Raw genomic sequence first — 26,439 nt, forward strand, 5'->3', positions numbered from 1 at the left:
AGAATGGTTTGTGTGGCTGGAGTGCGTCTGTGGATGCCCAGAGGGCTGGGCCCAGAGTCCCGGGCTCCAGGCACCTGGACAGACACCTGCAGCCGCTGGTTCCTGCCCCCGCCCAGGGCGGAAGTGGGGCTGCTGGGGAGGCGCCCCGCCTCCCCGGGTAACCTGATCCTCAGGAATGCGCAGGAGCCAGACGCGCACCCCAGCCGGAGGCCGGCGCCCCTCCTCCCGGCCGCCGCCGGGGACCGTCCCTGGCTGGCCCCAGCCGCACCCGGAGCCCCGGCCCCTGCGGCGCCCTTCCCCCACCCTCCAGCTGCGTATCTGGTACCCGGGACACCGTCCCCGGTACCCCTCCCCCAACCCAGGGGGGTCCATCGCCCGCCAGCCCCACCCCTCTGCTTCTTGCTTAACCTTTCCTTTCTTTGAGGCTTTCCCTTTTAGCAAGTGGATTTTCTTTCTGGGATTTCAAATAAAGGGAGTTGCGGATTGCTTTAAACAGGAAAGCAAATCGTCTGGCGCTGCACCGTCGGGGAGGGAGGGGGAGAAGGGGCCCCGGAGCTGGGGATTTGTGGCGAATCAGCCTCTGCTCCCAAGGATTAAGTTTGTGTCCTGCCAGGGGCTGTGTGGCCCTCCGCATCTCGCACATCTTCACTGGACCCGCTCTGGGAAGTGAGACGATCCTGACGAAGTAAAGGTGCAGAGCCCCAGCCTTGCACCCCTGGGGGCAAATCCCACCTCCTCATCCTGTCCCTGCCCGCCTCCTTCTCTCTGTTCCAGCCTCTCTACTAGTGCGGTACCCCCTGCCCGCCCGGGCCCTCCTTCAGAGTCCAGCTTGTCCCCGCTGCTGTGGACACTGCCCGGTGATTTGCTCCAGCTTCTTCATTCAGCATCTCCTCCTGGAGACCCTCCCGGACTCTGCGTGACTCTAATGCCTCCCCACCCCAGACTGTGACCCATGAGCACCAGCATCCCGTTTGCCTTCTTCACATGTGGCCCCAGCTCCTGCCTCACAGGAGGTCCTCAGTCATTGCTGAGTGCCAGAATAAAGGAGCCATTCCTAGTTTATTTCATGGTTGATGGATTTTGGCTCCCCCTTGCCCCGGAGGCCTCAGCCCCACCCTGAGCCTCCCACCCCCCACCTCCCCAGGCTGCTGGGGTGAAGGCTGGGCGGTGTGGTTGGACAGGGCTGGGATGGCAGGAATCCTTGGGTAGGAGAGATTTTCCACCATGAGGAGGGACGGAGATGGGGACTGGGACAAGGGGAGCCTGATGACCTGAACACGAGTGGGCTCCCAAAACTTCAGATGCATCTAGGGGAGCCTGGGGGCACGTGGTCAAGGAAGCTTCATGGATGAGGGGGTGTTTAAGGTGGGTTTTGAAGGATGAGCACGAGTTTGCTTGAAGTAAGGGAAGGATACTCCAGGCCAAGGGAACTGCAGTTAAGTTTGACCAAATAAAGTAAAACAACCCTAACCAACCTTTATTGAGCCCTTCCTGTTTCTTCAAACCCTCCAATGGAAATCATGATACTCCTGTGAGGAGGCATGGTTATTTCCTCCATTGTCAGGGAGAGGCCACCGAGGCTCAGAGACATGGAGTGACTCGCTCAAGTTCACACAGCCAGGAAGTGGCAGAGAGCTGAAAGTGGCGGGGGTTCTGGCTGTATGTGGTGGGACTGTGGATCTCTCTGCCCACAGCCCCGACCTGTCCAGGCCCAAGGGCAAGGGCAGGGCCTCGTGCCCACGTACCCTCCCACCTTCAGAAGCACACCCCCTCGGACATGCAGGTCTACACGAGCCAGACACCTACACAGAGGCGCACACAGGACACAAACACATGCACAAACACAGCATACAGACATGGGCACTGACACAGGCTCATGGACAAACACAAGGACACGGGCGGGCACCCTCTGCTCTCTAGCCTTGCCTGTATCATGGAGTGTCCTTCCTGTGCCAGCCAGAGGGCAAGTGGGAGCAAAGGCCCAGCGGCCAGAACACGCTGAGCAGTTAGGCTGGGAGACCTTGGATGGGAGAGGAGGGGAGGGGAGGGGAGGGCAGTGGAGGAGGGCCAGGGAGGAGGTGGGGGGCTTGAGCGTACCAGGGAACCCCGAAGGAGTGAGGGGCTGACCATCAGATCCTTGATCCAAGGATCCCTAGAGGGGTCTTGAGTGAGGGTAACCCTCCCCCCCATCCCCCCTGAATAGCGACTCTTTAAGCCCCAAGAGCCCTGATGATGCAACAAGCAGGTAGTAATTACCAGCCAAGATTCCTGGTCACCACCCAGCCCGGGACGGTGGGGCAACGGAGGAGGGCCCGTCAGGCAGACCCTAGCCCAGGGACCCACAGCAGGCGCTGGCAGACCCAGGGCTAACACGTGGGCTCCTGAAGGAAGTGGATGCCCGAGGGCCGGGACGCTCGGGTTCCACCGGGTGGCTAAGAGTTCGGGCCTAGTCCAGCTGTCGCGGGGTACGTCACCCCCCTCGCCGGGCCTCAGTTTCTCCACTGTAAAGGCAGAAAGTCCGACTGTAAGTATCAAACTCCACCCAGCGCAAGCCAGCAGTATCCAGGCGCTTCCGGCAACTTCAGGCGGCCCCCGCCCCCCTCCCTGGTCGCTCCCGAGCCAGCCTGGCCCAGGAGACTGCCGAGGGCGGCCTCCCGCCCCCGGCGAAACCCCGGCCCGGCCTCGACCCCCAACCCCACCCGCAGCGGCCCCGCCACCACGCGCTCAGGGAGGCCCCGTCGGCGCAGTGGAGCGGGAGGCGCCAGGGAGTTATTTATCCGCCCGGGCCCATCCCCCCGGCCCCGGAGCTGGCCGCCACCGCCTCCGTCCGGCAGGGGCCCCCCGCGCGGGCGCGGGGCGGGGTCTCGGGGCGGGGCTGGGCGCCGGGTGGCTGGGCCCATCACGCCACCCGGAACGTGCCTCAGCGGGAGGCGGCGCTGGGGCCGCGGCCCTAAATAGCGCTCCCGGGGCGGGGCGGCGGGGCCGGGGGACGCGGGCCGGTCCTATGACGTCAACCCACAAGGCCGCGCGCTGTTGTGCCGTGTACCGCCCGTCGTCCAGGTAACGGTGGTGGCGGCCAGGCCCCACCCCGGCATGCAAATGAGCGACGTCACCCGCGTCCAATGGCGAACGGGGGCGGTGAGCTCATCGCGCCCGGCCGAGGCCATAAGAGGGCGCGCAGGCGGCGCGGCGGCAGTAGCCGCCGCCAGCGGAGGGCCGGGCGCTGCGCGCGGCCGGAGTGGGCGAGGCCGAGCGGACGGGGGGCGCGCGCCCCCGGCGGCCACTCCCCTCCCCCGGGGCTCGGCGCGGGGGAGGCGGAGGATGGAAACACCCTTCTACAGCGATGAGGCGCTGAGCGGCCTGGGCGGCGGCGGCGGCGGTAGCTTTGCGTCCCCGGGGCGCCTCTTCCCCGGGGCGCCCCCGACGGCGGCCGGCAGCACCATGATGAAGAAAGACGCGCTGACGTTGGGCCTGAGCGAGCAGGTGGCCGCGGCTCTGAAGCCCGCGGCCGCGCCGCCCCCGGCCCCCCTGCGCGCCGACGGCGCCCCCGGCGCGGCTCCCCCCGACGGCCTGCTGGCCTCGCCAGACCTGGGGTTACTCAAGCTCGCCTCGCCGGAGCTCGAGCGCCTCATCATCCAGTCCAACGGGCTGGTCACCACCACGCCGACCAGCACGCAGTTCCTCTACCCCAAAGTGGCCGCCAGTGAGGAGCAGGAGTTCGCCGAGGGCTTCGTCAAGGCCCTGGAGGACCTGCACAAGCAGAACCAGTTGGGCGCGGGCGCCGCGGCCGTGGCCGCCGCCTCCGCCGCCGCCGGGGGACCCTCGGGGCCGGCCGCTCCCCCCGCGGCCCCCGGCGAGCTGGCCCCGGCCGCGCCCGCGCCAGAGGCGCCCGTCTACGCGAACCTGAGCAGCTACGCGGGCGGCGCGGGGGCTGCGGGGGGCGCCGCAACGGTCGCCTTCGCCGCGGAGCCCGTGCCCTTCCCGCCTCCGCCCCCGGGCGCGCTGGGGCCGCCGCCGCCGCGCCTAGCCGCGCTCAAGGACGAGCCGCAGACGGTGCCCGACGTGCCGAGTTTCGGCGAGAGCCCGCCGCTGTCCCCCATCGACATGGACACGCAGGAGCGCATCAAGGCGGAGCGCAAGCGGCTGCGCAATCGCATCGCCGCCTCCAAGTGCCGCAAGCGCAAGCTGGAGCGCATCTCGCGCCTGGAGGAGAAGGTGAAGACGCTCAAGAGCCAGAACACGGAGTTGGCGTCCACAGCGAGCCTCCTGCGCGAGCAGGTGGCGCAACTCAAGCAGAAGGTCCTCAGCCACGTCAACAGCGGCTGCCAGCTGCTGCCCCAGCACCAGGTGCCCGCGTACTGAGCCTGCGCGCGGGGCGCATGCGCCGCCCCCCACCCAGAGGGGCGGGCTCGGGGGTGGGGGGCGTGGGGGCCGCGGATTCCCGGAGGACGCCCAGGACTCGTCGAGGGCGTAGCCCCGGGAACCGCCGCGGAGGACGCCCAGGACTCGGAAAGGGCTCCCCGGACTCGACAAGCTGGACCCCCTGTTCCGGGGGGGCGAGCGCACGACCCCTCTGCCCTCGCGCTGCACACACCCGCGCCCCCCCCCCCCCCGGTCCACCCCGCTGCGGACCGGGGCCCCGCGGGGGCGCGGCCTGAGCTCTGCGTTTCCTTTCCTTTTTTATTTTTTTGCCTTTGGAAGAGAGAAAAGAGTGACCGATTCTACCCTATTTATGTTTCTACTCGGGAACAAACGTTGGTTGTGTGCGTGTGTGGATTTTTTTGTGTTGGTTTTTTAAAGAAATGGGAAGAAGAAAAAAAAAAACCCTCCCCGCTCTCGCTTCCCTCGCCCCCCCCCACCCTTCCGGCCCCCACCCCCACCCTCTTTGTTCTGGATTTTTTGTTGTTGTTTTGCTACGAGTCCACATTCCTGTACGTAATCCTTGGTTTGCCCGGTTTTCTGTTTTCAGTAAAGTCTCCTTACGCCAGCTCGGCTCTCTGCCTCCTCCTTCCCCCGCCCGGGCCTGGCGGGCTGGGCGGGGCCTGCCGCGCTCCCCCCGCCCCCCGCCCCCTCCGCCCGCCCTCCTCCCCCCACTCTGGGCTGGGGCGGGCCGGGAGCCGGGGAGGGGTGCGCTCATCTGGCGCGCAGAGAGCGCTCTCTAGACCCGCCCGGGCGCGGGGTGGCCGTGGGGGGCGTCGGGAAGCGACAGTTTTGGGAACCCGAAAGCCCCGGGGTCCGTGGCCTCCCTTCTGTAAGGAGGCGTCTCAGACCGCGGAAGGAAATTCTCGGGCTTTCGGGCGGCCCGCTCAGCAAAATGGGCAGGGTTAAAGGGCCTCCTGGTTGCAAGCCTGCCTGGCAGACAGCAGGCGCTCAATAAAGGTTAGCTTCAGTTTTCCGTGCGGGTGGGGAAACTTCTGAGGCTCAGAGCCTCAGGACCAGGAGGGAGCTAGCCCAGTTGGGAGCCCTCAGGTGGGCTGGCTCCAGGTCTGGAGGTGGTCCTGGCTGGGGACCTCCCCAGGTAGTCAGTGCAGGGGTTCCCAACACCTCCCTGAAGCCCCCTGTCCCCAAGGTCCTGTTGAGCCCAGTTTGAATCAACTAAGGTCCAGAGATTCTCAGCAAGGCCTGGAGGCCACGCAGCTCTTTTAGGGGCCTGTGTAGGGACATTAGATCCCCAGGCTTCTCACCTCCAGCGCCTTGGCCTTCGCGTTTGGGCTGGTAACCCAAGCCCTGGGCTTCTGATGCACATGTGCTGAGCGCTGACTGAGGTGGTGGCTGAATTGTGCATGCTCTACAGATGAGACTGAGTCTCTAAGGAGGGAACCTTGCAAACTTTGTCCTGGAGCTTCGTCGGTGCCTCCCCTACAGTGGCTGTCACTGCCCTGGGGGACAGGGGGACCAGCTTCCTGTGGCAGGAAGCCGACTCAGAGGCCAGGCTGCTGCCCTAGGACCTCGCCCTCCTCCCTCTATCACCCAAGCTGCAAAATGGGCGTGTTAGAGGACCCTCCGGTACCAAAATGATGATAATGACGGGTCACCATTGGCCCGCCAGGCGGTCCCTCGGGTTGTAGAGGCCCAGCGTGGTTGGGAGACGGGCCTCTGTTCCGTGGGGATGGCTCTCCACCCAAGCCTCTGGCTGCTATCTCCTGGCCATGTGGGTGGGCCCGTCGGTCTCACTGGCATTCACTACCCTCTGTGGGTACCCACTGAGGTGAGCAGGCAGGCTAGCGTGAGCTGTCGCGTGAGGGCCACTTCTGGAACCACAGACAGCTCTGAGCCTTGTTTGAAACCTTGGAAAGAAATGTGCTTAGTTGCCAAGGCCGCCCAGGCTGAGGTACAGCTCTCCCCACCCAAGCTCCAGATTTCTTCTTTCTGCCTCAGGGCCTTTGCACACCTGCCTGCCTGCTGCTGCACCTGCCCGGGCCGCCCGCTGAGCGGCACTTCGAATCAGCTCAGCTGCCCATGCCCTCAGAGACCTTCCTGGGCACCCCCTGCCCCACCTGGGCTGGGGCCTCCTGGGGCAACCCCAGTGCTTCAGCTCCCTCCATTATCTATAATCCCTAGGGCTTTGTGTCCACTTGGCTTGTTGGGGAATACAGAGCCCTGGTTAGTTGCTGAAACTGAAAGACCTAAGGCCTGTGCATGTTCCCTGGTCAGGGAATGGAGGCGTGGGAAGGGGCAGGGTTCTGGGTGGGCAGCCAGGGGCCCCGCGGGCCTGGCTCGGGTGGCCTCTGGGCTGGGCTGCTTGCCGTGGCCCCGCCCTGCTGAGCCAAGGCCAAGGTGTATGTCAGTCCTGCCTGGCCAGTGGTGACTCACGCCGGGCCCCAGCCCAGCCTAGGAGGTGAGCGGGGACAGCGGCCTCACTTCCCCCTCCCAGCCTGGGGAGGGGCTGGGCCATTCTCAGAGCTGGACACAGGCCCCAATCTTGCCTTTTAGGGCAAAAGACAGAGCCCCTCCCTTGCCCCAAGTCCTCCATTGCTCCCCCGTACCCTCTCCTTAAAACCCCAGCTCCTCAACTCTTCCCCAAGGCCTGTAGCCCCACCTGTTCAGCCCCTGCCCGCTGCCCTGCCATCTGACCCCTGCAGCCCAGCTGTCCCCAGCTCTGCCATGGCCTCTGGCCCACAGCATCAAGGCCACCTCCTCAGGCAGGCCTCCCAGATTACCTCTCCACTTCCTCTGGCTCCTTCCTAGCAGTTTCATAACCTGGAATCGTTTGAGGTTCTGGGGGCAGCTCTCAGCACACAGTCGGTGCTCAGCAGATGTCCACCTGGCAAAAGACTGAGATGTTCCTGAGGACACGAGGAAGGGGGCCCTCTTCTCTGAGCGCTCTTCCTGCTGCAGTTGTAGGAATGGGAGGTAAGGAACATGGCGGCCCTTGGCCTGCCTGTCTGCGCCCCCACCCCAGCTGCTGTGCCCCACACCCGGCTGCACCCCCACCCTGGGCTGCCCCCACCCCTGCTGCTGTATCCCCACCCTTGCTGCTGTGCCCCCACCCCCATGGCTGCCTTCTACAACCCCTCCCCCCAGGAGCTGGGCAGTGGCCAGGGATTGGCCGGAACTTGGCTGAGTCACAAAAGCCTCCGGGGGCTGCCAGGGCTCCCAGGGTGACCATCGGGCTGGTGAGTTCAGCATCGGGGGCAGGTAAGTGGGGTACGTGGAGCGGCTGGGAGGGGGCTGGGGGCCCTGGCCTGTCTCCTCAAAGCCTGGGGGCGTGGTCTTAGCTCATGGGACAGACAGGAAACCGAGCCTCAGGGGGCATCCGGTGACTTGAAATGGCCAAGCCTTGTGCCCGGGGCCCCCAATCTTCCCTGACCCCCAAAGCTGGTTTCCCTCTCGCTGTCGTATCTGCTCACACGCCTGGTTGAGTCCTTCAAAAGGGTCTCCCTGTGTGGTCGACTGAGATAAATCCTAAGGCTGTGTTCGTATTTGTTCATTCCTTCATTCCTTCATCTGCAGGCATTAATCGAGCACCTGCTGTGTGCACTGTTCTAGTCACTAGGCAGAGATAGCAGCCCCCACCCTCGGGCCGCTCATGGACTAGTGGGGGAGGCAAACGGCGTGCATGGCGCAGTAAATCACTCTGCAAGTCGGCGTCCCTGCCTCGGCTTCCCGTGGCGCGCGCACCACGCCTCGAGGCCTGCACTGGCTTGGCACCACCTGTGTGGCCGCTGCCCAGGCGCCAGCCGGGGCTGGGGGGCAGTGGGCAGGACGAGGCATCATGCCTTGGTTGAGCACAGAACGTCCCCCGTGAAAGGCGTGGAGGGGCTGGGGCATTCTGTTGAGGGGGGGCGCCTCGCACTGGGCCCTAGGGTGGGGTGCACTCCACGGAGCTGGGCATGAGGCCAGCCTGTGCAAAGGCCCTGAGGCGGGACCGGCACTTCCAGGGGAGGTGCGAGGAGACTGGTGTGGTGGGGGGCGCGTCCCACCCCCTCCCACCCCATCACAGCACACCCTCCCTGTGGCCCGAGCTCTGCTCTCTGGCTCTCGGAGTCAGAAGGAAGCAGGTTTTCTACCGGTTTGAACCTTGGTCTGAGAAGCAGACCAGGCCCTGCCTTTAGCATCAAACGTGGGAACTTCGCATGTCAGCCCCCTCAGGAATCTGCCCGTCCGGCCCCTCCTCTACTTCGGTGCACGTGCTCATGCTTTGTCCGGAGTTTGTAGCTGCCATCCCTGGGACGGGCCGACTCGGACACAAGCACGCTTTTGTTAAATTTGAAACAATTCCCACCTTATAGGACAGTTGCAAAAACAGTACAAAACCCATACGGAGACCTGTGGCCTGCCTCCCCAGACACCCAGATGCCCCAACTTTGAACACTCTGCCACCTCTGTCCCATCATTCTGCCTGTCGGCACTCCGTCCGTCTGTCTGTCTGTGTCTCTCTATCATTCTGTCATCCATCCATCCATCCATCTGTTGTATCTTTCTATCCACCCATCCGTCCATCTGTCCATCATCCATCTGCCCACCCACACAGCCGTCATCGCTCCCTCCCTCATCCTCTCTCTGTCCACACACCCTGTCTAATCTGTACACACCTGTCGTCTGGAACCGTCCATCCGTCCATCCTCTCTGTCTGTCTCTCTCCCCTCACCACGGCTGCACTCGCGCCCTGAGCACCTGGCGCTTCCATGGACGAGGCCGTTCCTCGCGGGAGCCCGTTAGCACCGTCACCCCGTCGGCTTTGCCTTCCTGGCTGCTAAGATGCACGCCACGTGCTGGGGCGGCCCCACGAGAGCCATAGGTGGGCGCAGGGCTCCGGCTCAGGGAGGGCTGCCCCTGGGCCCAGTCCTCGCGCCAGCAGCCTGTGGGCCTGGCTGCTCCGTCCCCTGGTGATGGACACATGGCAGCACCTCCTGAGGCTGCCCTCCGCCCGTCCCTTCTGGCAGGACCCACCTCGCTGGGCTCAGGCCCACCGGCTCAGCTTGGACACACCTGAGCTCATCTCCTCCGTTCACAAGGGGTCCCACAGGCCCCGCATGGTCAGGTGGGACGCGACCCGGCACTCGGCAGACGTGAGGACGTGCGGCGTGGATGGAGTCCCGTCTGCTTTCCAGCCTAGGCCCCAGTGAGGTCCTCCGAGCGTCTTCTCAGTGATTAGAGCTGGTCCAGGGCTATGTGTCATTTAATTGTCATGGACTCTTCAGTCTCTTTCTCTTTTTAATTGTAGGAAACATCTGTACAACATAACTGTTCATTTGGAAGCTGCCGAATGGGATAGACTAGAACTAGAATGGCTTTTAAGAAGGGGAATTAAGTTGCAAGTTTACAGTTCTAAGCCTAAAAAAATTGTCCAAACTAAGACATCCGGGGAAAGATACCTTCACTCCGGAAAAGCTGACGGGTCGGGCACCCTCTGTCCGCCGGGGAGTCACGTGGCTGGCGTCTTCTGGTCCCTTGTTCCTGGACCCTGTCCTTTCAGCCTCTGTTCCCCGGGAGTCCCTCACGTTGCTTCTCCGGGGCTGACTTTCATCTCTTGGCTTCCCTTGGCTCTCTCCAGGCTCTGGCTTGCTTAACATCCACGGCGACATCTGCTGGGCTCCAGGCATCTCCAGACATCCGTGTCTCTGTTAGCATCTGTGTCAGCTCTGCTGTCAAGTCTCTGTGGGCTCTGTTGTTTCCGTAGGCTCTCTCTCAAATGTTCTCTCTCTTAAAGGATCCCAGGAAACTAAACTAGGCAAGACCCACCTGGAGTGGGTGGAGCCCACCTCCCTCTACTCAAAGGTCACACCCACAATGGGGCGTCACATTTCCGTGGAAACAATCCAAGTAAGATTTCTAACATACATTATTGAATCAGGATTAAAGGAAAGGGCTGCTCCCCAAGATTGGGTCAGGATTAAAACATGACCTTTCTGGGGTTCATAATCCTTTCAAACCAGCCCAACAAGCGCTTCTGTCTCAGACATGCCAAGATTACCATTCTGTGCAGTTAGTCCCATGGGTGACATTGGGCTGCCATCACGCCGTCCATCGGCACTACCGTCCCACTCCCCAGACAGAGCACCACCTCTGAGCAGTCACTCCCCACTTGGCCTCCCCCACGCCCCCACCCCATGCTCAGCATTGCCACTCCGTGACCTGGCATCTTGTGGGTATTTCCCATAGGTGGGATCTGGCAGCGTCCGTCCCTCTGGGTGTGGCTTGTCCCACCCACTGGCCATCCTCAGGGCCCACCCACCTCACATGGGCCAGGCCTCAGTCCTGTCCATGGCAGGGGTCTCCATCGCGGCAGGGCTGCTCATTGTCCCCGTCGCCTGCGGGAGGCTCCCGGGTCCTTCCCGCCTTCCCGGGGCTGCGAATGGGTGTCCAGGTCCTCGAGTCACAGGTCCCCTCCCTGTGGGCCCAGGGCTGGTGGCGCGGGTGCCAGGTTGCCCCACAGGCAGCTTTTAGAGGAACCGCCAGGCGTTTTACCCCTGCCTTTGTGTTTTTATTAACAGCTATGATCTTTTGTCTTTTCCCCTTGTTTATATCATGTGCTGGAGCTTTTTTCCTTTTTTGTAAAGTCAAACATGTTTATCTTCTTTTTTCCTGCTTAAATTAACTCCTGTGTTTTCCCTGTGCAAAGCCCCTGGCGTCCGGGATGCAACCTGGTCCCCTGCCCAGGCACTGTGGCCTGGGGACGTGCAGAGGTGACCTTGGCTGGCCGGGGCATCGCGGTCATCGGCTCCCGGGGCTGAGAGGATGCTGCGTCCCCTGGGTGGAAGGTCCCTGTGCTCAGGCCCCAGTCCCCGCGGGGCGGCCTCCACGGGGCGTGTCACAGCCCGGCTGCGGCCACTGGGGTCCGGAGACGATGAACACCCCGTGCGCAGCCACCGGCCCGGGGGGACTGTCCAAGCCTCGTCTCTGGGTGACGTCCCTGGAGAAAGCCTGCAGCCCTCCACCCCTTGTGGGCAGCAGGAGGGGTGTCCCCAGGGAGCAGGCGCCCCCAGTTTGTGCCCTGGAAGGAGGGACTCCGTAGCTCCATGAGCCCTGCCCAGCTTGGCTGAGCCCCCAGCACCCCCTTTTCCATGTGTGCGTTCGCCCCGCCTGAGGGTCCCAGGTCCTCAGCACGTGCTGTGAGTCCAGCTGGCCTGATGGTGCCACGGCCTCTGGCCCTGGTGGCGACACACGATGCCCCCGCTCACATTTTGGGGGTCCCTTCCCCTTAGCCTAGTCCTGAGTGGCTGCTGTGGGACCCCAGATTTGGGGGGCATTTAGCCTCTGCACCCCACTTTCTCACTGTGTCCTGGCTCCTTGCAACGGCGACTCTCACCTGCCCATTTAGAGCCTCTTGCCCGTTTCCAGAACTTCCCCATGGGGTGGCACCCTGGGCGCGTGGTACCCTCAGAATTGTTTTAGAGAGATTTTTATTGAGAAATCTTCACACTCATACAGTCCGTACGTGATGCCCAATCAGTGGTTCACGGTCTCATATCATAGCTGTGTATCCATCCCCGTGATCATTTTTAGAACATTTGCATCACTCCAGAGAAAGGAATACAAAAAAAATGCGCATTCTATACCCCTTACCCTCCCTCTCACTGACCACCAGTATTTCACCCATCTCCTCCTATTATATATGCATGTGTTTTTATCCTTATTGTTCTACTCACATGCCCATACCTGGGATAAAAGAGGCATCAGACAAAGGTTTTCACACTCACATGGTCACGTTGTAAACGCTGTGTCATTACACAATCGTCTTCCAGAATCAAGACTGCTGAACCAGCCGTTTCAGGTGCTTCCCTGCAGCCTCTCCACTACGCCACATGCGAAAAAGGTGCTAAAACCGTCTTTCCGATGGTTTCTGTCTTCTCTCGAGGCCTCTCTGCAGCACCAGGGCATTTGTGTGGGGTCTGCCCCCGTGAAGTGTGTGGCTGACATCTCCCCATGTGCGCGTGCGCGTGCGGCTGGCAGCTCCTCGGCCCCTGGGGAGCAGCGCTGGCTTTGCCTGTCGTTTTGCCCAAGATCTGAGTTCGGGAGAGAGACTGTTTGCGTCCACCTGGCGCGCTTTGTCCGAGGGCCTTAGGAAATGGGAGGTTTTGAAAATTTTGTGTATTTTTGTTTGGAGCCTCGTGGGTCACCCGTTTGGAAACCCTTACCCTCCCTCTCACCGACCACCAGCATTTCACATTTATCCTCCTATTCTATATACATGTATTTTTATCCTTATTGTTCTACTCACATGCCCATACCCGGGTTGCTGCGGCCTCCTTCCCCGGACCTCCGCGGCGCTCACTGCGTAGGGCTCCGAGTTTTTATTAGAAAAACAGGATTCGATAAAATGCCATTTGGGGACATTTTGAAAAATCAGCAGATTTCCACTAGTAAGTGTAAGGAAGGCCGTCGGAGAGGTGCGGATGGGGCGTGTCGGAACCGGGGTCAGTGCAAGGTGTATCTTGCACACATACATGCAGAGATACACGTGAAAACACATGCACACACCATACACATGTGCACACACCCCACACGCATACATGCATGTCACACAGGTGCGCACACATGCACATGCTGTGCGCATGTACACAATACATACATGCACACAGAGACACGTGCATTCACACACAAATTCACACACTGGTCCACATGCACACACACACACAGATGTGTGTGCACATACAGTTCACAGCACACACATGCAAGCATGACACACATTTCCACAATACAATCATCCTTGCACACACCAGAACACACACACTCACACATAGCTGCAGACACACCACATATGTCCATACACACACAGGCACACCCTGACACGCACGTGTGCACGCATGACACATGTACTCACACATATACCAATCACACACATGCCAGCACACACGTGCACACACCCCTCACACGTGCACACTCATGCATACACACACATCGACACGCACGCACACACACACACACCCGGGTCTCTCAAAGCCAGGCCGTGCGGTGCACGTGGCTGTACCCCTGCTCCCCTGCACACCAGGCCACAGCTGTGTCCTCACCACCAGTTTCTTCCACATCCCTTAGAAGCGTTTTGACTTCTTTCTGAAGGTCACACAGAGAGAAAAGTGCCAGTGTGCATGTGTGATGGGTACTCCCCAATCCGACAGACCCATGAACACCCCCTGAACCCCACCGGGTGCCCCTCCCCGGCACCTGCCCCAGAGCAGCCACTGCCCTGGGGTCCCGCAGCCGAGCTTAATTTTTGTCTCTATTTCCTGCAAGTGGAAATGCTGCTTTGTCCTTTTCTGTGTGCAGCTCCACCCCCAACAACGGCCCCCGGGAGGCCGTGCTGGCCGGCGCCGGGCCATTGAACGGGGGGGCTGCACAGGCGCGTCGTCCGTCCTGCTTCTGGGCGTTGGGTCCTGGTTGGCATGACTTACAGACAGACAGCTGGACTCACGGCCAGGCTGCATCTCGAGCATGTTCACAGAAGGGACCCGCTCGGCTGGCCTCGGGGGCGCCGCCAGTTCCGCCCATGCCCATGCCGCTGCAGTCTCGACTGCGGGGTCTGTGGTCCCAATGCGGGGTGCCAGGGGCGCTCAGGGCACACACGGCCGCTGTGGCTGCAGCGTGGGCATCTGCACACACTGTGACCTTCACGGTTAACTTCACGTGGGCGTCCCGCACACAGCTGCCAACACGGGCGAACATGCTTCTTTGTGTACCTGTGACCGAGTCCCTCGTAATTGCCTTCCTGGTTAGTTCCAGTTGGTTTGTTTTGTGTTTTAACTACAGAATGACATGAGAATAAACGTCCCCGACATTCATCTTTGTGGACTTGAAAGGGTATTTTTTGGAGAATTTAGTTTTTGTTGGGTTGTTTTGTTTTGCTTTTAACATTTCTTCCTGTGTTCATCTTGAGGATAGAGCCAGCCCAGGGCAGTGTCGCTGCGCGTTGCGTGGGATGAAGAGCTGAAGACTGCCTCCTCTTACAGGCTGGCTTCCAAGATTGTACCTTCTTCTCCTGCTCCTTCTCCAACTCTATGACCCTCCAAGGTAGGAAGGGATCTGATTGGTCTAGCCAGGGTGAAGGGCTTCTGCCAGTCTCCGGTTATGTGGCAGGGTGGCCTAACATCCCAAATCTCTGCACCCACATTATTTCTTAGTGCCGCATTCATTCCCTCACTTTTCTCCACCCATCCTTCCATCTGCCTCAGGTCTGTCTGTGACCTGCCACTCACCGTCCACTCACTGATCTACCCATCAGTCCATCCATCGGACGATATCCTATTCATTGATCACTTCTATTATTTCAGCTCCTTTCATTCACATTGTATTGATCCACTTAGCCTTCATTCGTCCTTCTACCCACCTGCTCTATTAAAAATGTATCTTTCTATCCATCCACTTACCTGTCCATCTATTCAGCCATCCGCCCACTTCTTCACTTATCCATTCATCCTTCTGTCGTCCCCATCCACCGTCCACCCTTCCGTTTGTCCATTTCCCTACTCGTTTATCTGTTCAACTAACTCCTGAACTTCATTTACACACCCATCCTTCCACCCATTCGCCCATCCCTCCTTCCATCTATTCACACATTCACCGACTCACCCACCCACCCATCTACTCGCCCGGACATCCATCCATCCATCTCTCCACCTGTCGTTCCAGCCATCCATCCATCTACCCATTCATCCATTTGTCCATTTTCCCATTTCATTCAACGGTTCACCAACTCATTCCTCAGCCTCATTTACAAACCTATCCTTCCACCCACCCAGTCACCCAGTCACCCATCCATCCTTCCCTCCATCCGTACATTCACCATCTAACCCATCTCCTCACCCATCCGTCCATTCATCTCTTCACCCACATGTCCGTCCATCGTGCCAACCACCTATGTATCCATCCATCAACCCCCCCACCCATCCAAGTATCCATTTATTCTTCCATCCATCCGCCCCTCTACCGTCCTGCCACCCATTTGTCCATTTCCCTATTCATTCGTCTGCTTATCAACTAAATCCTCAACTTCATATACACATCTATCCTTTCACACATCCATCCATCAACCCCCTACCCATCCATTCTACCAGCCAGCCAGCCACCCACCCACCCATCCACTCACCCACCCACCCACCCATCCATTGTTCCGTCTATCCATCCGTTCACCCACCCCACCCCCATCCACCCCCACCCACCCACTCATCCATCTGTCCATTTCCCTATTCATTTCTCTGAGCATCAACTCATTTAACTTCATTTACCAATCCTTCTACCCAGGTATCCATCCATCCTTCCATCCCCTTCACCATTCATTTATCCGTTATTTATCTATTCAGTGTCTAGTCATGCATCCATCTCTCCATCCAACTTTTAACCCACCCCCCCCACTCATTTACCACTGAGGCCACCCACCCACCTCCTGCCCATTCACAGCCAGAAATGACTCAGACCTGGTTCCTGACCTCTAGGAATTCCTACTTCTCGTGGGGAGGTAAATCACACACACGCACACACACACACAGGAAACATCCAAAACAATGTGACCGATGCTGTGTTCAGGGCATGTTGAAGATGCAGAAGCTTTGAGAAGCAGGTAGGTGGTCTGGCGTCTGGGTGGAAACAAGTGCTGTGTCCCAGCACCAAAGAGGTCACAGAGCACTGAGGGAGAAGAGGTGCCAGCAGGTGGTCAGGGAGAGGTGGCATGAGACGGGGACAAGCATGAGCACAAGGCTCCAGGACAGGAAGACCTGGTCCCGGGGTGGACAGCTGCTCCGCCAGGAAGCCTCTTGTCTGCAGGCCACCCCTCCCTGACCACCTCCCTGCTGCCCACACAGGCAGAGCCGACCATGCAGCAAACGAGGCAGCAAGAGAGGACGCAGCAGACGCCATCCCAGGGGCCCGTGTCCTCCCAGCCCGAGCCTAACCCCTCCATGTCGGATGCCGCTGGGCCACCCCCTGCCCAGCTCCCCGACCCTCCTCGGCCACAGCTGGCAGTTGAGAAGAAGGAACCGCGCCCCATGCCCCGCCTGCGGGCGGTGGTGGAGAGCCAGGCCTTCAAGAACGTGCTGGTGGACGAAATGGACATGATGCACGCTCGGGCCGCCACGCTCATCCAGGCCAGCTGGAGGGGGCACCGGCTGCGGCAGAAGCTGGCGTCGCAGGTGCTGGCGGCCAAGGCCATCCAGGAGGCCTGGCGGCGCTTCAGCACCAAGCGCCTTCTGCGGTCGAGCAGGGCCAGGGAGGCGAGTGCGGGCGCCGAGAACGAGGCCGACATCCCCTACCACCCACCCCGGCAGGTGCGCTTCCAGCCTCGTGATGGGGACGCGCCCCCAGCCCCGAGCCTGCCCCCGCCCGTCATGGAGAACAAGGAGACCCAGTTCCCGTCCTCTGACAGCCTCGCCCCCTGCCCCTCCGAGGAGGGCTCCCCGCGCACCCCAGCCGCCCGGCCTGGGGGCCCATGTCCCACCAGAGCCCCCGAGGTCACCTTCCTCCCACACCAGACCCTGGCCATCACCATCCCGTGCCCGGTGCGCCTGGAGGCTTCGGGCCAGCCGTGCGTGCTGGCAGAGACCATCACAAGCTCCTGCCTGGTCCGCGTGGAGGGGGACACCATGGCCAGACTGAGACCGAGCACCCCCAGAGCCAGCAAGGCCCATGTCCTGGGGCCAGTGCCCCCCGGGAGGAGCCTCCAGACACCTGACAGGCCCGGCCAGGGCCAGACCCAGGACCACGAGAACACGGAGGTGCCCAGAGCTCAAGCCCAGCTGTGCCCGGCGGCCACGATGACCAGGACCCAAGCTCAGGTGTGTCCGGCGGCCGCAATGGCCAGGACCCCACCCCAAGCGTGTCCAACAGCCTCAATGACCAGGATCCAAGGCCAGGTGTGTCCAGTGGCCTCGATGACCAGGACATGCACAGTGGCTGTGACAGCCAAGAGCCCAGCCACAATGTACCCAGCGGCCTTGATGACCAGGCCCCCAGCCCCAGTGTATGCAGTGGCCGCAGTGCCCAGGGCCCCACCCCAGGCCTGCCCAGTGGCCACGATGACCAGGCCTCCACCCCAAGCCTGCCCAGTGGCCGCAGTGATCAGGCCCCTGCCCCAGGCCTGCCCGGTGGCCACAACAACCAGACCTCCACCCCAGGCCTGCCCAGTGGCTGCAGTGACCAGGCCTCCACCCCAGGCCTGCCCAGTGGCCGCAGTGATCAGGCCCCCACCCCAGGCCTGCCCGGTGGCCACAACAACCAGGCCTCCACCCCAGGCCTGCCCAGTGGCCGCAGTGACCAGGCCTCCACCCCAGGCCTGCCCAGTGGCCGCAGTGACCAGGCCTCCACCCCAGGCCTTCCCAGTGGCCGCAGTGATCAGGCCCCCGCCCCAGGCCTGCCCAGTGGCCACAACAACCAGGCCTCCACCCCAGGCCTGCCCAGTGGCCGCAGTGACCAGGCCCCCGCCCCAGGCGCGCCTGGCTGCCATGGTCACCAAGACTCCAGCCCAGCTCCGCTCGGTGGCCACAATCTTCAAGACCCTATGTCTAACTCCTCCAGCAGTAGGGAGCCCCAAGTGTTCCCCACAAGCCACCACCCCCACCGGAGTGACCAAGAACCTGTCCCCCACACACCTGAGTCCCCCCAAGGTGGTCAGGGCCATGGGCAGTGAGAGACCAGCTGCCGCGGTACTCAGAGCCCCATCCCACTCCTGTGTGGCCACCGGGAAGGCCAAGTGTCCCACCCCGCCGTCCCTGGACTCTGGGTTCCCCAGGGCTCCAGCCGAGAAGAGCAGGGCCTCCCCTCAGAGGCCTGTGAAGATGGACATGTCCCAGAGCACCGGGGACCCGCCAGTGTCCAGGGTTTCGTCCTGGGCTAAAGTCAGAGCCGAGGACGAGTGCAGGCTACAGACACCAACGCACCTGAAGGCGGGCACAGTCAACGTTCAGTCCCACACGTGCTTACCTGTGCACGCTTCTGTGCCTCCAAGCCAGCCTCAGATGGTCCCCGCTGTGGCAAGGGGCCCGTGCCAGTCTCAGCCGATCCCTGGTGTGGCTAGGGGCCCGAGCCAGCCTCAGCCGGCCCCAGGAGCAACGAGGGGCCCATGCCAGCCTCAGCTGGTCATATGCCAGCCTCGACCAGTCTCCGGTGTGGCAAGGGGCCCGTGCCAGTCTCAGCCAATCCCCCGTGTGGCTAGGGGCCCGAGCCAGCCTCAGCCGGCCCCAGGAGCAACGAGGGGCCCATGCCAGCCTCAGCTGGTCATATGCCAGCCTCGACCAGTCTCCGGTGTGGCAAAGGGCCCATATCAGCCTCAGCCGGCCCCAGGAGTGATGAGGAGCCCATGCCAGCCTCAGCTGGTCCCATGCCAGCCTCGACCAGTCTCTGGTGTGGCAAAGGATCCATGCCAGCCTCAGCCGGCCCCAGGAGTGACAAGGGGCCCGTGCCAGCCTCAGCCGGCCCTAGGAATGACGAGGGGTCCGTGCCAGCCTCAGCCGGTCCCACGCCAGCCTCAGCCAGTCCCCAGTGTGGCAAGGGGCCTGTGCCAGCCTCAGCCAGCCCTAGGAGTGACGAGGGGTCCATGCCAGCCTCAGCCGGTCCCACGCCAGCCTCAGCCGGTCCCCGGTGTGGCAAGGGGCCCATGCCAGCCTCAGCCAGCCCCAGGAGTGGTGAGGGTCCCGTGCCAGGTCCAGCTGGCTCCACAAGTGACTAGGACCCCATGCCAAGCCCAGGTGACCCTATGTCTGACCAGAGCCTCTTCCCAGGCCCAGCTGGCCACCGAAACAACCAAGTCCCACTTCCCAGCCCACCAGGCTGCTGACATCAACAAAACGCAGTCCCAGCCGCACCTGGCAGGGCCCAAAGCCTCGGTCCAGGCTTGCCTGCCTCTCGGAGCCCTGTCTCGGGCCAAGCTGGATGACGGGCTGGCCCGGCTGCCACCCCACAGCCACGTGCTGGGCAAGACGACACAGGGCCCTCCCCTGGCACCCTCGGACACCCAGGGCATGCTGGTGCCCCTGCTGGGCTCTGCTGGACACCCCCCGTGCCACATCGAGTCCTGGGGGGACAGCGGGACCACCCGGGCCCCGCCAACGCACACCCGGAGCGCACTGTGCCAGGAGGAGGCGATGGCCCTCCAGCTCGCCAGCCTGTGCACGGAACTTGCCGCTGCGCTCGGCACGCATGAGGATCTGCCTGCGCTGCTGGCCAGAGCCCTCTCGCAGGGCGAGGTACGGGCCGTGCTGGCCCAGGCCCTGTCCAAGGAGGCGTCCTGGGCTGCCAGTGCCAAGCCCCCACCCCACAGCATGCTGGGGACGGCGCTGGTGAAGGCGCTGTCCTGGGGGGACCTCAGCCTGGCCCTGTGCCGCGCGCTGTCCCAGGGTGATCTGCGCGCAGAGCTGGCCAGGGCCGTGCAGGACAAGCTGGCGGGCGTGCTCAGCAAGGTCCTGACGGAGGAGGAACGCGCGGCCCTGAGCCAGGCCTTGTGCCAGGGGGAGCTGGGGGCCGTGCTGGGCCCGTCCCTGTCCCAGGCCGGCCTGAGGACTGCAGCCAAGGCGGTGGGCGGTGGAGTGACCGTGACACCGGCTCTGCTGGAGATGGACTGCAGGGGCCGCCCGCCTGCCACATGGGGTCCCGTGAGACCCCACCCCATTAAGGTCAGGGTTCCCCAAGGCAGGGTCTGGGGGGCCCTGGCCATGGGCCAGCCCGCTGAGCCCCTGGAGGAGTTGGGGGTCGGGGTCGCGCTCGAGGGGTCACCCTGCTCGTCCATGCCCACCGTGAGAGCTCCCATGGCTGCTCGGCCAGCTGCCACCGCCCACCAGTGCCCACTGATGTTGGGGCTCAGCCCCGTCCAAGCCTGGGCGACGCAGCCCTGGGGGGACTCCTTGGGGTTGTCCCTGCGCCCATCCGTGGCGAGCGACACGGCGCCTGTGGTGCCAGCACCGCCCCCACTGTGGCCGCTCCCCTGCCTGTGGCACCTGCTCGTCGCCAACGGCGCGGGTCCGAGCACCAGCCGGCCGGCCACCTCTGCCAGCGCAACCCCGAGCTCTCACAAGCCGCATGTGGTCAGCAGGGTGGCCCCACGGCCGCGGGCATCCTCCGGGGAGGCCAGCAGCGGGGCTGGGGTTGTGGGCGGGGCCGGCCAGCCGCGCGGCTCGGGGGGCAGGGGCCAGGGCGTTCCGTCCCACCACCCTGCCGCCATCTGCAGTCGGACGGCTTGTTGGTGTCAGCTCTCGCGGACCACCAAGGCGGCCCCCGGGTTGTATCGCCCCTTGGCAGCCCGTGGGCCACAGAGACCCCCCATGGCCCGCGAGGAGCCCCCCAGGAGGCCTCCACCCTCCCCAAATCACAAGCCCCCATCCACGGGCCTAAGGGAGACAGTCAACACAGTGTGCCCGGGTATCCTAAAGGCCTCCGTGGGGGGCAGAGAGCCCCCACCCCAGCCGCAGAGGGGCACGGCTGCTGGCCGGCCGGGGGTGTCCAGGTCACAGAAGTGCATTGTGTCTGGGGCGGCACGTGCCGCCTTCAAGGCCTCCTTGGGTGACAGGCCAGCCCTACCCCATCCCCGGGCGTCCACAGCCAGGCAGGAGAGGGGTCACGCCTGGATTGCCTTGTCCACTGTGCCCTGCTCCCAGCAGCAGGCCACTGACTATGCAATGGGCAAGCTCAGGAGGCTGGTGGCCGGTTTGCCACAGGGTTCTGATGACGGCCTGGCCCGTAGCATCTCCCAGGGGTCCATGGCCTGCAGCCTGGACCCCAGCAATTCCCAGAGCTCCCTGCAGAGCCTCAGCACACTCAGCCCCTCCAGCCTGTCTGTGGCCAGCGTGGCCGCTGTGGACCTGGCGGACTCCTGGGAGATCTTAGATGGGGAAGTCCAGACGGCCCCCCGCCTTCCCGGGGAGGGTGCGTGGAGACTCCAGGGACACAAGGACACGGACGGGGGTGAAAACCCTGACAACAGGCGTGCGGCCCCCAGCCCCCAGCAGCTGGCCCCAGTCTTGGAGCCGGCCCCAATTCTGCACCATGAGGCAGCATCCAGCCGTGTGACCCTGAGTGTCCACTGGGGCTCAGAGAATAACCTGGCAGTGCCCTTGGTCTGCAACTCCATGTCAAAACTGGAGGGCCTGTCACGAGCACCCTTCGAGCAGGGGCTGGTGAAGAGTTTATCTTTAGGGGCTGTGGTCCCCACCAGGACGCAGCCGTCCAGCCCAGCCCAACAACCTCTGGCCAGCAGGGTGGCTGTCCCCAGCCTGTCCCACCCATCAGTTTATAGTAGGATTGCCCCAAGCCTAGCCCAGCAATATTTGGCCAGTGGGGTGACCCCCAGCCTCTCCCAGCCAGGTGTGCCTAAAACAGCCACCGCCAGCCTGTCCCACCCATCAGTGGCCACTAGGTTGGCCCCCAGCTTAGTCCACCCTTCAGTCGTTAGTGCCATGGCTTATAGCCTAGCCTACCCATCACTGACCAGTGGCGTGGCCCCCAGCCTAGCCCAGCCATCAATTGCAGGTAAGGTGGCCCCCAGCCTAGCCCAGCCATCAATCCAAAGTGGCGTGGCCCCCAGCCTAGCCCAGCCATCAATGGCCAGTGGCGTGGCCCCCAGCCTAGCCCAGCCATCAATAACCCATAGGGTGGCTCCCAGCCTAGCCCAGCCATCAGTGGCCAGTGGCGTGGCCCCCAGCCTAGCCCAGCCATCAATCCAAAGTGGCGTGGCCCCCAGCCTAACCCAGCCATCAATGGCCAGTGGCGTGGCCCCCAGCTTAGCCCAGCCATCAATGGCCAGTGGCGTGGCCCCCAGCCTAGCCCAGCCATCAATGGCCAGTGGCGTGGCCCCCAGCCTAGCCCAGCCATCAATGGCCAGTGGCGTGGCCCCCTGCCTAGCCCAGCCATCAATGGCCAGTGGCGTGGCCCCCAGCTTAGCCCAGCCATCAATGGCCAGTGGCGTGGCCCCCAGCCTAGCCCAGCCATCAATAACCCATAGGGTGGCCCCCAGCCTAGCCCAGCCATCAATGGCCAGTGGCGTGGCCCCCAGCCTAGCCCAGCCATCAATAACCCATAGGGTGGCCCCCAGCCTAGCCCAGCCATCAATGGCCAGTGGCGTGGCCCCCAGCCTAGCCCAGCCATCAATAACCCATAGGGTGGCTCCCAGCCTAGCCCAGCCATCAATCCAAAGTGGCGTGGCCCCCAGCCTAGCCCAGCCATCAATGGCCAGTGGCGTAGCCCCCAGCCTAACCCAGCCATCAGTGGCCAGTGGCGTGGCCCCCAGCCTAACCCAGCCATCAATGGCCAGTGGTGTGGCCCCCAGCCTAACCCAGACATCAATGGCCAGTGGCGTGGCCCCCAGCTTAGCCCAGCCATCAATAACCCATAGGGTGGCCCCCAGCCTAGCCCAGCCATCAATAACCCATAGGGTGGCTCCCAGCCTAGCCCAGCCATCAATCCAAAGTGGCGTGGCCCCCAGCCTAGCCCAGCCATCAATGGCCAGTGGCGTGGCCCCCAGCCTAACCCAGCCATCAATGGCCAGTGGCGTGGCCCCCAGCCTAACCCAGCCATCAATGGCCAGTGGCGTGGCCCCCAGCCTAACCCAGCCATCAATGGCCAGTGGCGTGGCCCCCAGCCTAGCCCAGCCATCAATGGCCAGTGGCATGGCCCCCAGTCTAGCCCAACCAGCACTTGCCCGTGGCGTCACCCCCATCTTAGCCCAACCATCAGTTGCCAGTGGCATGACTCCCAGACGTGCCCAACCACCAGCTGCCAGATGTGTGGCCCCCAGCCTCACCCAGCCATCAATAACCCATAGGGTGGCCCCCAGCCTCACCCAGCCGTCAATGACCAGCGGCATGGGTCATAGCCTTGACCACTCAAGTTTGGCCTCTAGGATGGATTCACACCTACAGTCCTTGAGGGTGAACGCCATGGCCCCAAGTCGGCACCATCCCTCAGTGGTGTTTGAGGCCACCTCAGATGGGCCCTATCCTGCCCACGGGCTTGGCAGCATGGGCCGGGCTCTGAGCCAGCCGTCCGTGGATACCGGGCTGGGCCCAGGTCCAGAGCCCCTGCTAGCTGGTGAGGTGGGCTCTGAGTGCAGCAGGGTCTCCTGCGGGTTTTATCAGCCTACCAGGATCGGTGGGGAGCACCCTAGTTTGAGTCCAGTTCCTGGGGTCACTCTTTCGGCACCAAATCTTTACCAGGCGTCTAGGGGAGCTTCTGGTCCACCGCAGGGCAGCGGTCTGTCACAGAGGGTGCTGGTCAGCGGTGCGGCCGATGGTGCTCCTCAGGGGGCCATGGCAGCTGCCGTGCCCCTGAGTTGGTCCCGGGCACCTATGGCTGGTGACGTGGCTGGGAGAAGCGTGCCTCCTGGCATGGCTCTAAGTCACTCCCAGGTGGCCGGTGGCACAGGTTCCCTCGCGTCTCGGATCTCTGTGTCTGGTGCCCCTTTGACTCGGGCGTCTGTGGCCGCGGGGCTGGGCTCCGGCTGCTCTCAGGCGCCCCTGGCCAAGGTCTCCCTGTCGAGCTTGGGTCCCAGCGTGTCTGAGATAAGGGTCGATCTGCCGCTCCCCTTGGATTTCCAGCACCCTTCCGTGGCCACGATCGTTGCGCCCAGTTACCAACAAGCAAATGCCCTCAGTCAGGATGCTGCGATGGGTGCAGCCGCTTGTCTTGGGCCAGGTGCCGTGACCCACAGCCCAAGGGCTGCCTCTGCTGGGAGGATGTCAGGCCTGCCCCCGGGTTTAGTGATGAGTGGGGTGGCTCCGAGCCCACCTCCTGGCTCTGTGGCTGCTCTGAGGGCCTCCACGGCCGGGGGGCTAAGCACGGCCATGCCGGGTCCTGCTGTGGGCAGTGCGGCACAGGCCCTCCCTCAGGGGTCCATGCTAATTGGGCTCACTCCCCGCCCTTACCAGGGCACTCTGGCTGGGGAGGGGTCTGCGGGGGGCCCATTGCTGTCACCCTTTGCGGCGGACCCGGTTCAGGGCCACCCCCAGGCCTTGGAAACTGTTGGCCCAGCCTGGGAGGTCCCCCAAGTGTCCACGCCTCTGGGCAGAGCCTCCTGCCTGGGAGAAACCCCCGAGCTGATGCTGTTTGGGGCTGCAGAGAACCCGGCCTTGCTGATGCCAGGGGAGCTAGAAGAGGTCCAGTCTCTGGGGTCCGAATCCAGCACCCCTTCTGTGGTTCTTGAGGCCACCCCGTGGACGCTCCATGATCCCGCGAGGGCCGAGGTAGCTTATGGCCCCCAGGCTCCTTTTGAGGAAGGACCACCGAATGGGCCCCAGACGCCGCTGCTGGGGGACATGGGCCCTGTCTCTTCACAGGCCCCGAATTTAGCCAGCCACCCCATGGCCCCACACCAGAGGTTGTCCACCCACTGGGGAGCCCCCAGCTCCCACTGGGTGGCTGCTGGCGGGGTCCCCGTTATGCAGCCAAGGACCATGCTCGGCAGTGCCACGGGTCACCTCCCCGTCCCCTTGGGCCTGTCACAGGGGTCCGGGCCTTACGTGGAACCCCGAGGCTATCCTCAGGGGGTCATGGCTTCAACGGCAGTCCCAAGATCACCCTGGCTGGCCTGCAGCAGCACCACGGCACCCTGTTTGCACCCTGCGCCTGGCGCCAACATCGGGGTCCTGAGCCTTTCCCAGGGCCCGGGGGTCCCCAGCGTGGCCTCCCACATGCCACCCTATCCACCCGCAGCCAGGGAGGGGGCAAACGGGAGCCTCCAGGTGGACACCATTGCCAGGGTGCTCCAGGAGCCCGCGAGCCCGGTCCAGGGCAGGTCCCAGGCCCTGGGGCCTAGGAAGACCTACAGGTCCCTGCCAGGGAGCCTCATGCCCGAGATGCCGCGGGGCCCCAGGCGCACACTCGTGCGCCCCTACCAGCCGCAGGAGCAGGGCCCCTCGTTAGTGCAGGGAAGCCCCCAGCGCCCCAGAGAGACACAACTTCCAGTGGGAACCCCCATCCTTCCCATCGGGGAGGCAGTGCCTGGGCCCCCCATCCCCAAGCCAGCCCCGGGTGCCCGCCGGGTGTCTCTGGGCTACAGGGTGTCGTCGGGCAGCTTCCTGCGGCCCCTTCCCAACCTGCCGTCTCACCAGCTGGGGTCGCAGGTCTCCCACGGCGTGGCTGTCCCTGTGGGCCACCCTGTGCCGCCCCTGACCCCCGCGGATGCCGCCGTGGCTGTAGGTTGTGCGTGGGGGCCGTGGGACGCCGTGGGCGGGCAGGTGCAGGTGGCGGGTCCCCGACGGCTGGGGGTCTTGTTGGCGTCCATGCAGGTGGCGGAGGAGGTGCGGGTCCACGCGGCCATCGTCATCCAGGCGCACGTCCGCGGCTACCTCGTGCGCCGTGTCGTGGAGATCTGGCACCGCAGCGCCACCGTCATCCAAGCGGTCTGGCGCGGCCACCGCGTGCGCTGTGCCATCGCTCGGCTGCAGGGTGCCGTCCTGACCGTCCAGTCCCTGTGGCGTGGACACAGCGCTCGTCACCCGTGCCCTGGACTCACGCCGCCGGCACCCTGCCAGGCCGCGCCGTCCGGACACCGCTGCTTCCAGGCCTGCCAGCCGCACGTCTGTGGGCTCTGCCGGTCGCTGAGCTCGGGGCTGGGGAGCCCCCCGAGCGTCGTGCTGCTGGTGGGCTCCAGCCCCCGCACTTGCCACATGTGCGGCCACACCTGGCCCACGCGGGTGGTGCAGGGCACAGGCCGCGCCTCAGCGGGCCCCGACGCCGGTCCCCCGACCCTCCCGCCCCCGCACCGCGCAGCCACCACCATCCAGTCAGCCTGGAGGGGCTTCAGGACGCGGCGCAAGCTGAGGCAGGAGCACATGGCAGCCAGGACGGTCCAGGCCACCTGGCGCGGCCACTACACCCGTGCTCACCTCTCCACGGATGCGCTGCTGGCCCCGGGCACAGCGTGGGGGGTGCCGCGGCACGTGCAGTGGCCGGGCGTCTAGGGTCCCTGCTGCCCAGCAGGGGGACGAATGGACGTGGACTGTGAATAAAGTCCTGCAAACCTAAGCTGCAGCGTGCTGCCTTCCGGGGGCGCCCGGGGGGGCGGGGCGGGGCGCGCCTGGGGGC

At 63.5% G+C, this 26,439-nt stretch overlaps 2 protein-coding genes and 1 long non-coding RNA gene across 9 annotated transcripts; 2 read left to right on the forward strand and 1 right to left on the reverse strand.

The window, feature by feature from the left end:
• Positions 1-224: 224 nt before the first annotated feature.
• Positions 225-7,465, reverse strand: LOC143650849 (uncharacterized). 5 transcript variants are annotated; one of them, XR_013159687.1, is made up of 4 exons: positions 7,161-7,465; positions 5,685-6,287; positions 1,476-2,501; positions 225-659 (listed from the first exon to the last, which is right to left on the reverse strand). It is a non-coding gene; the product is annotated as an uncharacterized LOC143650849 (long non-coding RNA). The 5 variants fall into 5 exon arrangements; XR_013159686.1 differs by having other exon boundaries at positions 225-677; XR_013159685.1 differs by lacking the exon at positions 225-659 and having other exon boundaries at positions 1,452-2,501; positions 5,685-5,879; positions 6,011-6,287.
• JUND (JunD proto-oncogene, AP-1 transcription factor subunit) lies at positions 3,208-4,987 on the forward strand. The gene has a single exon (XM_077122111.1). It carries the CDS (start codon positions 3,322-3,324, stop codon positions 4,360-4,362), a length of 1,041 nt encoding a protein of 346 aa, XP_076978226.1. The 5' UTR covers positions 3,208-3,321; the 3' UTR covers positions 4,363-4,987.
• Positions 5,093-26,379, forward strand: IQCN (IQ motif containing N). Of its 3 annotated transcripts, none has more exons than XM_077122085.1 (4): positions 5,093-7,353; positions 7,525-7,638; positions 14,318-14,451; positions 16,239-26,379. In XM_077122085.1, the coding sequence occupies exon 4, from the start codon at positions 16,251-16,253 to the stop codon at positions 26,313-26,315; it is 10,065 nt and encodes a 3,354-aa protein (XP_076978200.1). In that variant the 5' UTR covers positions 5,093-7,353; positions 7,525-7,638; positions 14,318-14,451; positions 16,239-16,250; the 3' UTR covers positions 26,316-26,379. The 3 variants fall into 3 exon arrangements, with proteins under 3 accessions (XP_076978200.1, XP_076978199.1, XP_076978201.1); XM_077122084.1 differs by having other exon boundaries at positions 5,094-7,353; positions 14,323-14,451; XM_077122086.1 differs by lacking the exons at positions 5,093-7,353; positions 7,525-7,638 and adding an exon at positions 7,645-10,266 and having other exon boundaries at positions 14,323-14,451.
• The last annotated feature ends 60 nt before the right edge of the window (positions 26,380-26,439 follow it).

Source organism: Tamandua tetradactyla, chromosome 11, assembly GCF_023851605.1.
Source record: "Tamandua tetradactyla isolate mTamTet1 chromosome 11, mTamTet1.pri, whole genome shotgun sequence".
NCBI lineage: Eukaryota > Metazoa > Chordata > Mammalia > Pilosa > Myrmecophagidae > Tamandua > Tamandua tetradactyla.

Bases quoted from the DNA above. Each gene is read 5' to 3' on its own strand.
- JUND (XM_077122111.1), top strand. From the start codon at position 3,322: ATGGAAACACCCTTCTACAGCGATGAGGCGCTGAGCGGCCTGGGCGGC.
- IQCN (XM_077122085.1), top strand. From the start codon at position 16,251: ATGCAGCAAACGAGGCAGCAAGAGAGGACGCAGCAGACGCCATCCCAG.